The 17,825-nt window shown below is 38.3% G+C and overlaps 2 protein-coding genes across 3 annotated transcripts in view; one reads left to right on the forward strand and one right to left on the reverse strand.

Annotated features, from left to right (window-relative positions):
- CMSS1 (cms1 ribosomal small subunit homolog) overlaps positions 1 to 17,825 on the forward strand; it is a gene marked incomplete at both ends in the record, with an annotated part of 345,000 nt that overhangs the window by 12,671 nt on the left and 314,504 nt on the right. The gene's annotated exons all lie outside the window — the stretch shown is intronic.
- FILIP1L (filamin A interacting protein 1 like) overlaps positions 1 to 17,825 on the reverse strand; it is a gene marked incomplete at both ends in the record, with an annotated part of 92,488 nt that overhangs the window by 1,506 nt on the left and 73,157 nt on the right. The window contains one exon of one of the 2 annotated variants that reach the window (XM_084232390.1): positions 14,325 to 17,100. The exons of the other annotated variant lie outside the window; for it this stretch is intronic. Within the exon in view, the coding sequence (XP_084088516.1) occupies positions 14,325 to 17,100 (2,776 nt within the window). The remainder of the gene's footprint in view (positions 1 to 14,324; positions 17,101 to 17,825) is intronic. 2 annotated transcript variants of the gene reach the window in all.

A 17,825-nucleotide genomic window follows, 5' to 3' on the forward strand; every position in this document is an offset into this window, starting at 1 on the left:
GATTCACCAGAGACAGCAGGGAACAGAACAGGCAGACTGGCTGAAATACACTGCTGAGGGGACCAGCGGGTGAGACAGGAGAGGTCTGTCCCACCATATGGATTTCTTCCTGGCTGGCTGGGAATGGAACTCGTGCTGCAGTGGCTGTGGATTGCTTCATAGGTTGCGTCTTCACCCCTGTGCCACTAGGGAGGCCCGGAACCCACATTTTAAGTAAATTATCAGTGATTCAACTGATGCAGGTGTTCAGCCTGCTACCCTTTGAGAAACACTGCATTAGTTGAACCTCCTTGTAGCTGTAAACTTTCAGTTTTCTTTCACCTGGAACTCTGGCCTGCCTGGGTGTGGATATTTCAATACTGTGAAAAGCCAAGTTGTTACTTAGAAGAATGTTCATGAGAATCACCCCTGGGGCTTTTAAAACATGGAAGCTGCCCATATCCCATCTTGGAACATACAAGTTTGGATTTTCTAGGACTTGGGTAGGGATATATGAATTTACAGTGAGCTCCACAGGTTATTTAGAACAGAAAACTCTCTGATAAATTAGTTGGCATGCAACACAATATTGATGGAACTTGTTTCTTTGAAGTGATACTAATTAATGTGTATTAATGAACACAGTGTGGGTGGTAGTCATAGGTAGGGCCACCTAAACAATGGGCTACCATTGTTTCTATTGATGCTTTCAGTTAATACTGTTTTCTTGAGAACCTTGGTTTCACTACACAGTTTTTGCCTCTTGATGGCAGCAAAGGCCCTGTATTTTATTAGGACAGCCCTAGATGTCATTCCCAAATCTTAAAAAAAAAATGATGCTGTGGTGGGTTTTTGTTTGTTTGGTTGGTTGGTTTTTGTTTTTTCAGTATGAATTTTATACTGAGACAAGTTTTAGAAAATGAGGTATGGAACTAAAATGTGTCACCTCTTGGATCCTTTTTATAGAATGTTATATCAGATACCTCCAAGAAAGTTTTATCCAAATTTGGAATGTTTATTGCAAGAGGAATCCATCCATATTGGCTCTTTTAAGACCACACAGTGATTATTCTACTCAGAGTTGGAGGCTCCTGGGTTTCATCAGAAAGCAGATGTTTTGGAGGAGATTAAGCGAATTGGAAAACTCATTCATAGAAAAAATATTTTTTTGAGTTTAACTTAGTTCAACATGGAGATTGGGGTTTGGAATGGATTACAGATCTTAATGGATGCCTAGTTCACTGAGGCAGAGGCATTGGTTTTATCTAGGGATCAGCAGAAAGAAAAGAAATTGATGTGTAGAATGTATTCATTCAATTCTAAAAATGTTGGCTTATTGGCCCATAGATTCTAAAAGGAAACCGGGCAGTCTTTAGGACTCTGAGGTTACAGCAAGTTACTAGCTGACTGTGGGCCTTAGTGACCAGAGAAGTACAGAAAGGTGAAAATGTTTTCATTTTGATTCAACATCTTAGGACTATAGCCCAATTTCTACCTAATCCTTGTGTTTTTTCACATTAACATGGAGGGCAAACGTCTGAAAATTTACCAGAGCAAAATCAGCATTTACGGGAAAGCTATCAGAGCCTAGTTGGACAGCTGGAGTCAGGTTATTTCCTTTTCCCTATGTAAAATTATTTTTTTTAAGTGTTTTGAACACTCTGTAGATGTATTGTGTAAGAAAGCATTAAGGTTCCCTCAGGAAAATTACTGACTCCAGGGAGAGCAGAGATGGCCTCACTATACTTTCAGTTCCAGAGGTTGAACATTAAAGACATCAGTTACCTCACATCATTCTGATTTGTGTTCACTAGGGTGGTGCGGGGGAGGGGGCAGCTTCGGTGACCCAGCCATGGAATGCGTGGTCAAGGCCATGTGTTATCAGAATGATAGGGTTTTGTGTTTTTGTTTTTAACTCTATTTAATGGGAAAGTAAAATATATAATGATGATGGATGCGGCGATGAAAAGAAGGAAATGCTCAACTGGAAAAAAAAATACCTATTATATTATTGGCTTCTTTTGTCTTTTGTATTGTTTGGTAAATCACTGCTAAATTGGTTTAAAAAAATAAAGGAAATAATAGATAATGAATCTGGCAGCTAACCCAGAATTTTATATGCTGCCTTGGCTTTTTCTCTTGATTTTCTCAGAACTTCCTCATTTCACAATACAGCTTTATCAGTGAAGTTTTTACAGTTTTATATGGCAAGAGGTCCTTCAAAAGGAAACTCTATAGTTTAATTAGCTCATTTTTGTTAACCTCCTATGAGAGAATGTTTGGTTTTAAATAGAGTTCCTGTGTTATGATTTATATTAAAGAGTTGTCCAGTTTCTGAGGTGAAGGCTAGAGGAAATTAGTGCCTTTAATGTAACATGGTTTGTGGTTGTCCCTAGTCACCTTCCAATTTCTTTGGTAATTACACCATGGGCAGTGAGGGTGATTCAAGAATAAACATTTGAAGTACAGCTTTCAAAATCCTTCCTAACTTAGTTGCTTCCATTGTGTGCCCAGACACATAGGCATCGCACACAGAAATACACTACCTTTGCACTATTATCTTCCTAATTTATCCCTTTTTATTCATTTGTCCCTTTTTATTCATTTCTTACCTCAGCTGTTTGGTTTTTTTGTGTGTGGAGTTTTTTGGTATCCTGCCCTAGTTCGTTCTTATTTCTTCATTTGCACCCATTCACTATTTAGAAATTGTTCACAGGCCTTTTAATTTGTTCCACAGCCTAAGATTAGTGGCTGGAGCACAGGCTGTAGAGCAAAATAGCCCTGGGTCTCCACTATAGCCCTGGCACCATCTAACTGTCCTGTGTGCCCTTGAACTAGCCAGTTAACATATGCAGACCTCACTTTTCTCATCTGTAGTTCTTATCTGTGCCCCAGAATACCTACTTGCAAGTTCTTTGAGGAATAGAGATATTATATTAGGAAAGTGCCTGACATACTCCAAGTGCCAGAGAAGTACCAGCAACAATGTCAACATTGTTATTATTTTCTTTGTCCTTTGCCTTATATCCTTAAGATGCCTGTTCTTCATCATGACCATCACTTATCTTTGATTATTTTACCTCTCTTGTTTTCCTGCTTTATCCCTTGTTCTCCATGCTCTCCAATTAATTATTGGAGATACATTACTAAGCATAGGAGTCAAGGCAGCTAAATGAGCAATGCTGATTCCTGAACTGTGTTTCTCACCATCTCTGGCCCAGAAGAGAGATGATTCCCATCACATGTCCTTTTCCCTCCTTATCCTTTGCGTGGTTGTTGTGAGTCTTTCTTTTTTATATTTCACCTTAAAATGTATTACTTTCTACTCTTTCCTGTCTTTATCTTTTAATTGTTTGAAAAATGAAGCACTTCAAATACCACCTGTAAAGTCCTTTGGCCCTGACACTGTGATTCTATGAAAAGAACAAGTACAAGACAGCTATGACCACCTGGTGTGTTGTTAGTCATGGGATCCTTTGTTGAGCACCTATTGCCCTCAGTACTTAAACCCTGGGTAATGAAGAATAGAGTTCTTAAACTTTATATGTTCAAGAATGATCCAGGGAGCTTGTTAAAATACAGATTCCTTGCATAGATTTAATAGGTCTTTAATAGATTTAGGAGTCGTAGGTGATTCTGATAAAGGTGATTAGTGACTGCATTTTGAGAAACACTGATATAACAATTTCAAAAATAGGGCCTCTCTGGTGGTGCACGGGATTAAGCACAGCAGTATGAAGCTATCCATAGCCTCTGCAGCACAAGTTCGATCCCCGGCTGGCCAGGGAGATACCCACATGGTGTGGCAGACCTCTCCTGACTCCCTGCTGCTCCCCTCAGCAGTGTATTTCTGTCAGTCTGTCTGTTCTATTCTCTGCTTTGTCTCTGTTGAATCCTCTCACCACCCACACACATCTGGCCTGTACCCCATTTTTTGTATGCATAAATAAATAAATCTTTAAACACATTTTCAAAAATAAGTCACAGAAAACAGTGCAGCATTATAATAGAGGTTGAAAACAGAAGTGCATTGGGAACTCACAGGAAGATTCAAAAATAAGGAAGCTTTTTTAGAGAGAGATGGACTGAAGGTTGAAATAGGGTTTCAGTATAAGGAACAAAGAAAGAAGAACATTTCAGCACTGGGCACATTATGAACAAAGGCTCAGTGTAAGAAAACCTTGATAATAAGCGGGAGGGTGAAGGTGCAGGTAAAGGTGGCAGTTATGTCTAGAATTTCAGGGGGATATGAGATGAGAAATGAAGGCCTGATAGATAGAAGGTTTGGACCTTGGATATGCAGTAGTATAGTGTTGACAAGTAAGTGCTTTGGGAGCCTATAAGAGGGGATCTGGAGAATTACCATGATCAGAACAGTGTTATAGAAAGATCACTAGCCAAACAAGTGAGGGTTGGATTAAAGAGTGCGTGTTAAATGTAATAGATTAATTATCTTACAGTACCATCAGTACAGAGGTCTAGACTTGAGGTGTAGTAACACAAATAAGGTGGGAGAGCAGAGAAAACAATGTTGGGACAAAAATGACTCACTGGATCTGGGGGATGAGCAGAAAAGTAGAGAATGGCTTCCAGTTATTGAACATGGGCACCTGGGAAGATGGTGGACCATCGCTAGAATGAGGCAAAGAATAGCCCCAAGAGTAACAGTATCCCAGGGTATGGGCACATGCTAAGTTTGAAGTATAGTTAGACCTTCCATGTGGAACTGTTTGGCACTGAAAATCTGTAGAGGTTGCTTTGAGAATTATTGAGGAATTATTGATGCCTTTCAAGTGGCAGAGGCAGCCAGAGAGAAAATGTAATTCCTGCCTTGCCATTTTTTTCTCCCATTAAAGGGAGACCTCTGAGAAGTGAGTTTTGTTGTCTTTACCCGTACCTACCACATTCCTTCCACAGACCATTCATTTTACTAACTGATAAGAATGTAGCTAAATCTGAGAGCAGCCCCCCAAGAAGGTGAATCTTCCTAATACTTTGTTTTTGTTTTTCACTTGTTTGGGAGTAATTTTTATTTTCCATTTTGTTTTCATTAGGACTATTTATTTTTGAGTCTTATTATTTTCATTTTTTAAAATGTGTTGACTTTACAATCAGCTTTTAATTTTAAATATCTTTTCATTTGGAATTATATATAATGCTGCCATGAACATACGTGCTTGTCAAATTTTTGCTCCATTTTTTAATTGGAGTGTCTTTTGTATGTTTTTTTGTTTTGTTTTTAGTTTTTTTTTTAATTTAAATTTTATTTTTATATTCCCCATACAATTACAAGCCCCTTGAACAGTGCACAGATTGAACCAAGTGCTGATTGGATTATCCAACTGCTGATTGGATAACTAGGGAAAAGGAAATCCTGTCCCTCTCCTCAAGTGGTCAGGCTGGCCCCTTGGCCATTGTGTCTGGACCTAGCAGACAGATTACATAAACTTGTACTCTGTGGGGGGAATCTGCCACTCTTTGGCGCTGCTTGGGTATTCAGGAAGGAGCAGATGCCCCCCACCCCCCACCCCAAAGCACATTTCCTTCCACATTGGTAGTGAGGAAACCTAGAATATGTCCACTTGAAAGATTGGCCGGAAAAAAATAGTAATAATTATCCATTGTTCTCCTTTGTCCATTGCTCTTGTAAGAAGCTAAAATCATCGACCCTGGCAGCATCAGAACCGTTTTAAAGTGTTGCTTATATCTGTCACAGTGAGAGATGTCATCCTTCTCAGCGTGACCCCTTCCCCCATTGTCCTGAAGAGACTATCAGGTGTTTAATTTTCTTATGTGATGGACCCTTTGGAGATTTGTCATAATTTTTAGTTAAAGCTTCTTTCTATAAAAGTGTACTTTTCTGGAAGCCTCAGAACTGGCTTATGTCAATGAATACAGGCAAGAACACTATTAAAGGGCAAAGAACAAAAAGGACTAGCTCTTTTCTCTTTTTAAATAGAAGGAAAAACCTAGCCAACTGATAATAGTGAAGGATAATTTGTTCCTCAGGAATTGCTTTGAGTTGTTTGAAGAGTAACTGCACTGAAGCAGGCTTTTATATGCATTTAATTGTCATGAGAGAGATACAGGAGACCAACTTGAAGACTTCCCTCTAACACAGCAATTTTATTTGGGATGCCTTCTTCGTTTACAGTTGTTGTGATCCTGTGTTGGAAGCAGAACTGGAGACTGACGGTATTGAACAATATAACTTCTCTACCCTGAGCTGAGCAAATACACATTGCGGTTTTTTTGTTTGTTTGTTTGTTTGTTTTTTTAAGTAAATTGGGATTCATCCGTCTTTCCTTACAAGTTATGCTTGTAAGGTGTTGCTTGAGAAATGAAAACCCTAAATAAATGTATACCATCTAGGAAGAATTTTTTAGGCTTCTGCAAAGGTAGAAGTCTCACCACCTCTACTAAGTTGGTATTGTGTGTCTTTATAGTCACATGACCTTGATCCACTGATCACCATTCCTGGAGTTCTCATGTCGTTATCAGGTAGCAACCTACTTATAAAAATTGATGTGCATATTTGTAATGCTGTTTCTGTGAATCATTTTCACTCCTGTTGCTTTTCTTTCCAGCCATCTCTGAGGCCCATCAGGTACCTCCTGCTCTGCACATGCCCGAGTTCATTCTTTATACCTATCATTTGTGCCTTTGCTTATAGAATCTCCCTTTAGGTTAGGGCCGACTCTGCATCTCTAGTGCCCTCTGAGTCTCCTGAGGATGAAGACTGCGTCTCCTTTTGCTTTCTCCCATCTCGAATCCATAGAACCATCCCTAGGTTAGGCTTTTCCCTTTCCCCCTCATTTGTGTGGGACTTGGTCTCTCACTTACATTCTCTCTTACGAGTCTAACCATGGTCTCAAGGAGACACAGGGAGTCAAAAAGGAAGGCAGATCACATTGGTCTGTGGTGATCTTAAAAGGTTTCAGATGAAGTGAGACTTAAGACTAGACTTTTCACTTGAGTAGAAAAGAGCATTTTATTCATGTAAAGCAATGGGCAGAAAGAACGGGAAAGCCCTGCTTGTATTGAGGGACATGCTCAGTATTCTACTGAAGTGCAGCCTATGAAACAGCACAGGTTGCTAATTCTGGGCAACCTGTCTATCCCATGAGTAGTAGAGAGGATCAAATGCAGTTTATTATTCTTCCCCCTTGCACCAAGTTAGCTGCTTAGTAAGTTTCCATGGAAATAGAATGGGACAATGGAGTTAGACTTGTGTTCATGTCTCATTTTTGTCAAATACTAACTTAATGACCAAGACCAATTTTCCTTCTCAGAATTTTCTCTCTGAAATTGTGATAGTATCTACTTGATAGGGTTTTTGTGCAATAAAATGGCATTGTAAAAGATTAGTTTTCTCCTTTCAGTTATGTGATCTTACTACGCAGAAGCCTTCTCTGAGGACACAGGGCTCCTAGCACTGTTTTTAAGCCCTTCACAGTCTGAAAGGACTGTGCCCTGGCAGCCTTAACCCCACTCCAACCATCTCAACTTTAACCAGCTCATTTTGCACAGCTCATTTTCCTTGAATGTTGGTGTTTTGTCCTCCTGCCAGCCCTCAGACTTCTGCTCGTGGGCACCTCCCTTTTGTCCTTGCTCTATCCCAGTCTTCCTCATCTCTCAGCCCTTGCTCAAATGTCATCTGTTTCTGAAACCTAACTTTGAGCCCTGCCCGAGGGAAAACCTGCTCCTTCTGCAAACTCCTATAGAACTTAACTGTCTACAGAATTCCTTCTCTGTATTGTGTTCTTAATTACCTTTTAAGGTAGTCCTCAACTGCCTTAGGCTCTAAATCTTGTACCTGCTTAGCTGCTTATATTACTCACAGCAATGAGTAATATTAGGTATTTCATAAGTATTTGTCAGTTCATTTTTATAGGTGATTTGTTGAGAGATGAAGACATTGTGCCTGTGGTGGTTATAGGATACTACAGATAAATAAGAAATGCCTCAGAGAGGATGCTTTCAAAGTTCCAAACAGTAAAGGGAATATTTCCTAAGATCTTGAGAAATTTGCTGAAACCCATTTTATCCCCATTAAAGCAAAGGTGATTGGTAATGTAGGCTTCTCTTTATTTCTCTCAACGACATGTGAAAAAATAGAAATCTGAAAACTTATTTTTATAATATGGTATCTTTGAAAGAGGCAAAGGTACAAGGTATTAATATAAATATAAATATTCAAATATGTTCATTCTCTGGACCCATCTGTCAAGTGAGTAGAAACAATCCTCATGCAATGAAAGTGCTCTTCACTGCAGATTTTTTAAGTTACTTTAAGGTTTACATTTGGTCAGATTCAAGATTCTCATCTCTATCAGATATAAGAGTTTTCAAATGAGCTGATGGTTTTTTCCCCAACAAGTAGTTTAAAAGAAACTGACTCATAAAGCAATTGGTCCATCTCTGTTATGCAGTGATTCTCAACTGGGGCTGAATTTTTTTTTAAAAGATTTATTTATGCATACAAGAACTGGGGTACAGGCCAGAAGTGCAGGGGGTGACAGGATTCACCAGAGACAACAGTGGGGAGTAGAACAGGCAGAAGGGAGCAGTGGGCGAGACAGGAGAGATCTGCTGCACCATGGGTGGAGGATTGAACTCGTGCTACAGTAGCTGTGGATTGCTTCCTAGTGCTGACGCTTAACCCCTTGTGCCACCAGGGAGGCCCTTGGGTCTGTATTTGTGCCCCAGGGAACACTGGTATGTCAGGAGGTATTTTTTGTTTGTCATGGTTGGGGTATGCTATTTGGCACCTAGTGAATGGAAGTTAGGAATGCTCCTACACTCTGCATCCTTGAATGCACAGGACATCCTCCCACAATAAAGAAGTAGGGGACACAAACTGAAGTTGAGAAACATTGCTCTAGTGAAAAGGAGTTGGTCTGGTGAGAATAAAAAGACATTAATTCATAGAATCTTGGCAAATAAAATCAATCTTTAGGGACCAGCTAGTAGTTATGACATCTACAAGTGGTAAAATGAAGAATTTTAATTTCTAAAAGGAAAGAAACTCATGCAGGTAGTTTATTTATACCCCAGTCTTATTTACCAAAGGAATTTTAATCAATTAAAGGAAAGTGGCAAGACATCTAGGGAATTTAGAAATCATTGAGAGAACTGGACCTGATCTTAGAGATCCAACCTCTTTTATTTCACAAAGATTAAGTGTTTTGCCCAGGCTCCATACGTAACTGTAGGAGGCATGATCATGAAACCCTGATCTGTGTGTGTACCCTCCTGTAATTACTTCAATTATTTAAATATTTTCTTTCAAGTTTTAAGTCTGATTTGCACTATGAAGCCCTGTTAATCTACTGTCGTTTCCCCTAATTGTAGTTTTATTATAGAAAATTTATTTTATCTCTTGATTAAATGTCTGATACTTGTTTCTTGTTTCTTTTTGTTGGTATGATTAATAAGCTCTTCAAGGGGAGTGAATCTTTTGTCTCTTTAATACCTGTCCCAAGTGTTGGGTAGAGGGTAGGCAATTCAATGTGGCATGATCAATGGATTGATCAGTTGTGTCCAAGTGATGGTTTGAAGAGAACACTCTGCGTGCTGAGAGACAGTGCATTCTCTGTGACTCATAAGTGTTATTTAGCTTATAAGAGGTATTCAGTTTCCAGAGGCCCAAGGAATAGCAGAGAGCCTTTGTAGGTCTGTAGGGCCTAAATACATCATTATGTACATCTCTATCCAGAGATGACTAGCCTTTAAACAAGACAGCAAATCTGAGGGGAAAAAAAAAAAGGAGAAGAGGAGGAGGAAGAAGAAAGAAGGACTGTCTTAGGCAACCTTACCATGTGACTATAGGGAAAAATGGCACTCGCAAAAATGAGAAAACTAATTTCAGACTTTCAGAAGAATTCCTCAGATAAGTGAAAATTTGAAGTGAGACATCATGAGATCTGTCCTTAGGATAATTGACATTAATGCTACAGGTTAGCCCAGAGTATATTTTTGTGGCATCAACCTAAATGTCAAACCTGGTGTCCTGCTGGAACATTGACAGCTTTGTATGTGCTACTATAATGAACAGTATTAATTACCAAATTGTGAAGTACTCAAAAGTGTTGGCCAGTTTACTTTCTGGATTCCCCAAGGATTCCCTACCCTACAGGGTTACTTTTGAAGGATACCTGCCATGATTTACTTGCTACACAGAAGCTTTACCCTTCTCAACTTAGCTTGAAGAATGGAGGAACCTCATCAGTTGGAAGTGTAGAGACTTAGAATTTAATCTAAATAAAAATGAATTTTAAAGTTTAAGATTTGGAAACGTCATTGAATCACTATCTTCCTTGCACTTCCTTCACTGTGGCCTAGGGTGAATGGAGTCACTTTGGTTTGGTTCATCCAAAATGCTCTCTTTAATTGTGTTTTCTGGAGCATTCCCAAGCAATGTTATATGTTACATAGGACATGAGAGCTGGGAGAAAAACAGAGCTTGCAGGTGTCAAATAACCTGCCCAGCTAACGATTCAGGCGTCTATGCTATTTATAAAACGGGGTCCCTTGGTTTATGTTATTAACTAGTGAAATGGTAGTTTTTGTTGAGCTTTTGAATAAAAAGAAACCTGCAGAATAAGACTTCTGTTTTTAATGCCAACCACTGGAGGGCAGAATAGTCACAGTTCCTGGAACAGGTGTAATTTATTGTGATAGAGTGGGACTAGCGTTAGATACACTTGCTGATATTTATCAATGTAGGAATTTCTGAAGCAGTGGGATTACTAGACTTGGAGTGAAGACTGATCAGCAGAGGAGTTTGTTAAAAATGAAGTTTCCTGGACCCTACCCTCAAGAGACTGATTTGCTAACCCTAGATGCAACAATGGGGATTTCTCATACATATGTCTTAGATTTCACTTTGAGGAGAAGAGTGATCTTAACATTTTATCCATGCGTTTTTGCCTGATTATCTTTTCCTTTAGGGTTACAAACAAAATGATTATTTTGGAGGAAAAAAGTTAATAACATAAACCAAGATATAGGGAAACTATGATGTTGTTCATTTAAAGGTTGCTCCCTGTCTTTGTTTAACAAGTTTCTAAGGAGACTTGCCTTTTAAAGATTCATAATTAGAGAAGCTACTAAAAACATGTTTTTGTGTGGATTATATACCAAAGTCAATAAAGATCACAGAATCTTTAGACTGTAAGTCTAATAAAACTTTTAAATGACATATCTCTTTTATGATTATTCAGGGTACAACCTAATTTTATGCTTTGGGTCTCATGACATTGTAAAATGCAGTTGTGGAGTAGTGCTTAATGCAATCCTGTCAGCATCTTTAATATTTGCAGAGACCTTCCCATATATGTAAAGAGCCACATTGGATGCACATTGTCTTTCTAGTAAAGGTGATGATTTTACTTTTGCCAGTGTCCCTAGAAAGCAGTGGCATCCTCATGGGGAAAGTTTTGCCATTGCTTGCACATGAAAAGAAGAATGTAGTAAAATTATTTAAATCTGTGATAGGATGCTGCAGCTCAAAAAGTTAAAGAGCCAGGTGGACTGAGTAAAACAAATCTTCATTCTGAGACTAGACTTTGATCAAAAAAAGATTTTTTTTATATACACACAAACATACACACTTTATATAAACTGACTTCTACAAGCCTCTCATAGACCTATTTCCCTCCAGGAATACATACAAACTTCCACCCTCATGTATCTCATATAAAGATTTTCCAGTGTCATGTCCTCTTTCCTGGTTTTTAGGGATCTTCTGTGATTATATGTTAATAAAAAAGAACCCCTCCCCCAATACACAGATATAAAAAAAGATTATTTCAATTATAGGCTAAAAAAATCTAGAATGTGTTGTTTTTACATATAATTTTAAAGGTAAGATGCTTTTCAGAAATGATTGTCTTTACCATAAATTTTAATTAATAATCTCTGCCATGAACTTGTTTTTTTAATATATATATATATATAAAATTAATCTGACCGTGCTCCTAAATTTTGATGTTGATGTTATTATTATAATGGAAGGAATCTTCCCAGGAGAGGAACCTCTAAAAGAAATTTTGTTCCTTGTTTGGTAAATTTCCAGTATTGTCATTACTTGGAAACCCTATTTATAGTTACTATCTGGAGCAGACAATAGGAGAACTTGTGTATTATAATCGTGGAGCACAGGACTTGTAGTGCTAACTTTATTATAGAGAATTGCTCTGGCTCACATCGGTTAAGAAATTGAATCCTTATAAAAAAGAAGTACTAATGAATAGCCCAGAGCTTCTCAACTATTACTCACACATGTGCCCAGCATGAATCTCCTGCTTGGGACAGCCGAAAGGAACCTGGGGGTGACGGGAGTCCCTTGGCTGGTCTTGTCTACCTCTTTATCCATTTCCCCCCTGTGCCCTGGAAATGTTTTCTGTTTGTGTCCTTATATGACAAAGGCTTGGAAACACTTGACTTTATTTTTTAGTTCTTCCTAGTTTCTGTTCATAATTTTATAATTTGTTATATATATATATGTACATGTACCCACTATTACTATCTAGAAAAGAAATTTCATGCAGCAGAATTATCAATGTCTATGTCTTTGTGCAATGATATAGTTCCTTCTAACGTTCTAGCCCAAGGTGACTTAAAAATAGTAATGAAAAACATTTAGACCATCATGTATTTTGTAATACAGTTGGGTCACCGCCGATTCCCAAGATAAATGTGTTTAAACAGAAGCTTTCTCATTCATCACCAACCTCAGCTTTCATCCAAATTTATTTAATGATGATGCAAGCCCACAGTGTTGGTGTTGTAGTTCATCACCATGGAAGTGTTTCTGTCAACAAATCCTTGCTTTGCTATCATGAAATTGATTTTGCAGGGAAAAGGAGGGTAATTATGAAAGATTTCTTTTACTTTTAAAAGTCTTTAGGTTGCCTGAGTGTCTAAATGAATAGTGTTTAAAATCAATAATAAATTAACCACATTAAATTAATAGTTGTGAGGTTGGAAAAGGGAAAAATTTGTCTGAAATCATTTTTATGGAATGTGACTTGAGGACCAGACTTGTAACTTAAAGTGTTCTTCTGAAAGCTGTCGTTCTTGGCATGCAAATACAAATTTTGTTAGAGGGGCCATGAGCTCAGTATCAGAATTTTTAGGTGCTTTGGCCGATTTTTTCTTACCTACCTTGTAAATGGCATTATGATAATCACAAAAGAAATCAACAGTGTATTTATTCCCTCAACTAACATACTGTATGATTTTTAAAATATGCCTTCTTTCGAACTCATGTTCATAACCATCTTTAGCTTTTGTTTGCTTTGTGAGAAGGTGAAAAAATATTTAGTTGTAAACCTCTGAATGCAGCCTACTTACAAGCAAGGTAGAAGCACTTACCTTCAGTAATCCAAACTTTTTTGGGAACCAAAAGGAATAAGAATTTTTGCTTTGAAGCAGAGTGTTCAAGAGCATGTCATAGTGGCTGATTCTAGGTTTAAATGTAGACATATGTGTTTTATGGGCGGTTTTGTCTATGATAGAAATACAGTCAACTCTTGATTGTCAAGGTAACTTGTATTTCCAAGTAAGCTTTTTCTTCCCATCACTTTTCAAATCTTTTTACTTTCACCATCAGCTCATATGTGCTCACAAACACAAATGATTTAAAATTATTTTATTCATTTATTATCAGTGAACATTTATTAAGTTCCTAATATGTGCTAATAAGCACTTTGCTGGGCACTGGGGATACTGAAATACATGTTAAGCATGAAGTTAAGTTTGCTCCTGAGAGATCTTATAGTTCACTTCAAACGCAAAAGGACAGATTTTCATTTATTTGAAACATTTTCTCATATAATATGCGATTAGAATCTGACTGTAAATGGGAATTGGATCCTGTTTGTTTTTAAGGAAGACTACACATATGAGTGGGGAAAAAATTCTTTGAACATGCAAAAGTATAACACAAAATATAAAAGAAAATTCAGCAAGCAGTGGTAAAAATAACAAATTATTTTATATTGTTAAAGTATTTCACCAAGACAAGTTGCAGTCAAATTAATGTGAGTTATGGAAAATGAAATACATAAAGATGTATTTATACAGGTGCAGACTAAATATTTTCCATACAAGTATGTAAATGAAAAGATATACAGTAAGTGCACACTTGATATAACTATGCAGGCAACAGTTAGTTTCAGATACTCTTGAATAGTTCATGCACAAACTTTCCCAAAGTACACATTCAGCCAGTCTTTTGAAGGATTTTAGAGGGATAATTAAAAAGGATTGAGTTCCTTGTAAGTACATCAGTATGGACTGGATGAGGGTGAGGGTCGTCAGTTATATATATTACTTACTGTAATTTGTGATTGTCGAGGAAGAGGTGTGGCTGTTGGTGTAATAGTAATACTGCTGGTGACTTTATTGGTTGTTTTGTTTAGTGCCCCATTAGTCAAGCCTTGAGTTCGGTTATCCTGTGGTGGTGTTGAAGGGCTGGCAGGCCTCATGGGGCTGGCTACAGCTTGCATGTAAGGACTTCCTAAGTGAATGTGGATTTTATTATCCTCAGTAGTTATCACACTTGAACTATTACTGTTTGAACGTTGAAACTGCCATGATGACTGCCGGTCCGGAGAGACTCTGAAAATCGCATGCTTGGCACTGATTTCTATTGGCTCTGGGGAACGTCCTTGCTCAGGAGAGCTAGCTGAACCAGTCACGGCCAAAACCTGAATGGGTGACATTGTCCTTTCTGGGGTTATAGAACCACAGGACTCTGGGGTCTGTGCTCTGGCAAAGGTTGCCATGGTAATTGGAGACATGCCTTGCTCTAAATTCATGAGACCCTCTGTAGCGGTTTTGGATTTCACTGGTGTTATGGAGGCATTTTGGAGAATGGTTATCCTTTGCTTTGGGGTGCCACAGTTTGGTATCACTGCAGTGCTTGTATAAGAGTGAGGACTCTCGGTTGTTGGACTTGTAATTTCAAGAGTGGCTGTGTTTTGGACATGGTCTGGAGTAACCTTTATATGAAGTGGCTGTCCAGGTGTGTGACTTAGAACTAGATCTCCAGGTTGCACAAAGTTGCCATTGGTTTTAGTTTGTATTTTTCCATTCTGAGGAAGGCCCTCCTTGGATTTCATCCAAGGAATCCATAACTTCCTATTAACAGGACAGGGAGTAGATGAATTGCATTTGAAGGACAGCATGGATTCCTCATCATTCGGGTCCTCATCCTGGTCCTCACTCTCCTCATATAATTGACCATTGATGACTGCTCGTTCCAGAGGAATGAGACTCTTGTAATCAGGTGGCTCATTGTCTACTGCTTCTGTTTGAACTTCTTTAGAAAATACTTGAGGGTCAGAGACTCTTCTTCCATTTAGATTAGGCCGGAGGCTTTTACTGAAATGCCGGTACCTCTCTAACTCTTTAGTGAGGTTTTCAATCTCTCTTCCTAAATCTCTGTTCCTGTTTTCTTGTTGATTGAGTTTCTTTTGCAGAACTGAATGATCTCCCTGAAGGTGACATATCAAGTCTTCTGTTGCCATGTATTCATGAATTTTCTCTTTCAGTGCATCCACTTCTCTGGAAAGGTGCCCTGATTTAGCTTCTTCTTCTTGAAGCCTTTTGAAAAGCCATTGTTCATGGCTAGACTCTGTCTTTTCTGCTAACTTGTACTTGGCAAGTTCCATTTTAACATGTTCCAGCTCTTCAGATAAAAATTGAGCTTTGTCTCGTTCACTAGCATACCTTCGTTCTAGAGTCTCATACTCATCTTCTGTTTTCATAAGATCATCCTCAATGGCTTTCATATCATTTAACTTCAGTTTCAGTCTTTCCACTTCCTGAGATAGCTCTTTAATCTTATTGTTTTCTTGGTGTAATGCTGTTGTGGACTTACTGGAATCATGATTTAATTTGTTTTTTAAGAAATCTTTCTCAGTTGCTTCCAATGACTGAAGCCTACTTTTCAGCATGTTAACTTTGGACAGGAGATCATTTCCTTTCTCTTCTTCCGCCTTCAGTTTGTTTCTTAGATCATCTCTCTCCTTGGTTACACTGTTCATTTTTTCTTCCACATCAGTTTTAGATTTCAGGGCCCTTTTGGTTTCCTCAATTAACTTTTCTGTAACTGTCGTCACTTTATTTTGCTCCATTTGAAGCTGAGAAGCAGCAGCTTGTAACTTATCTTCAGTTTGCTTTAATTTTTCACTCATTGTTTTCCGTTCATCTACTAGCATCACAGTTAATGTTTTCAGTTTAGTTAAATCATCTTTTAGGGTGAATTCTGTCTGTTCCAATCGACTTTCAATGGCTTCTAGCTCTTGGATTCTTTCTTTTAAGCTCTCTAGTTCTTGAGATAACTGCTTTGTGGTCATCCTTTCTTTTTCTAAATTGCATTTTAGAGAGTAACATTCTTGTTTGCTTTTGTTGAAAGCATCTTCTAATTTTTCTAGAGCCATTATCCTTTTATTGAGTTTTTCAACCTCGAGTTTAAAGTCTTTAGTCTGTGATGTTTCCTTTTCAAGTCTCTTATTGAGATCTCTGCACTGCTCCTCCATTTTTATGAGTTCTTCATCCTTCCCTTCCATTTCCAACACACGTTTCCTGAGCTCCTCCACCTCAGCCATGATACCAGAGTTTCCATATTCCCCCTTGTTGATTTTTTCTTTTATATCTTGCAGCTCCTCTTCTGCTTTTCTCAAAGACCTGTTTGTCTCTTCTAACTCATCAATTTGCCGACTGAGTGCAGCCAGCTTTTGTCGAAGCTGACGATTTTGGCTGTCCTCATTGGTGAGCTTCGCCATAATTGCCTCTTGGTTCTGGTGAAACTTTGTGGTCTGTGTTTGCAGTTCTTTCTCCAGTCTGGTTGCCTTCTGCTCTTCTTCCTGGACTCTGATTTCAGCAAGCGCTAGTTTAGCATGTGTTTCCTTCTCACTTGTGGTTAGATCTTGGATTTTCTTACTTTGAAGGGCAAGCTGTGCTGTCAGCCTTTGTTGTTCATCCACCACCATCAAAGCAAAAGACTTCAGTCTGGTCAGCTCCTCTTTCAGGGCAGTGACTCTCTTCTCCTTTTCTTGCTCCTTCTTCTTTTGGGACTTGGTTTCTTGGTCAATCAGCTTCTTTAATCTGAAAAATATAAGGTAAATTGTATTTTGTGATTGGTGCTTTAGTAACTCATCACCTGCAGTTGAACATTTATGTGATTTGGAAAGATCATATTAATTATATGAATCATATTAATTCATACAGAATATGGAGAGAAACTCCTGAATTTGACAAGGGAGGAGAATCTTAATAAACAGGTATCTTGGTTTTTTGCTTTCTCTACCCTCTTAGCACCACCCCTCATTGATGGCTAACAGTTGCAGTTCACTGGGAGCCTTACTAAAAGAGTAAGGGTGAGAATATTTGGTTAAAATTGCTTCTGTAATACAATCAGTAGACAATCTGGCCTGAAGGCTGTGAAAACAGGCACAAGGTTGAGATTCACCTGGTCCTGGCTTCAAGACCGGCCCTCCTCCATCAGCTAATTAACCTGGGAAGTTATTTAACATCACTGAGCTCCAGTTTCCTCATGGGAAGAATGGAGGGAATCATTGTATTATCTCAGGGGTCATGAAAATTGCATGAGATGTTTAAGATTCCATAATGCTGGCACATAGTAAGCATTTGTAAGTATTAGCTGTTGCTTTTATCTTTCTATTAATGTGACCATTATTATATTAAATGGTTTATTTGAAACATAATATGTGGTGCGTTAACATTTGGTGCATTAACATTCCTAATTCTTAGTTAAAATACTTTTTTCATGTTGTTAGAAATCATACAGCTCACAGATGGGCCTTTTTGCC

This window comes from Talpa europaea (genome assembly GCF_964194135.1).
Source record: "Talpa europaea genome assembly, chromosome: 4".
Classification (NCBI taxonomy): Eukaryota; Metazoa; Chordata; class Mammalia; order Eulipotyphla; family Talpidae; genus Talpa; species Talpa europaea.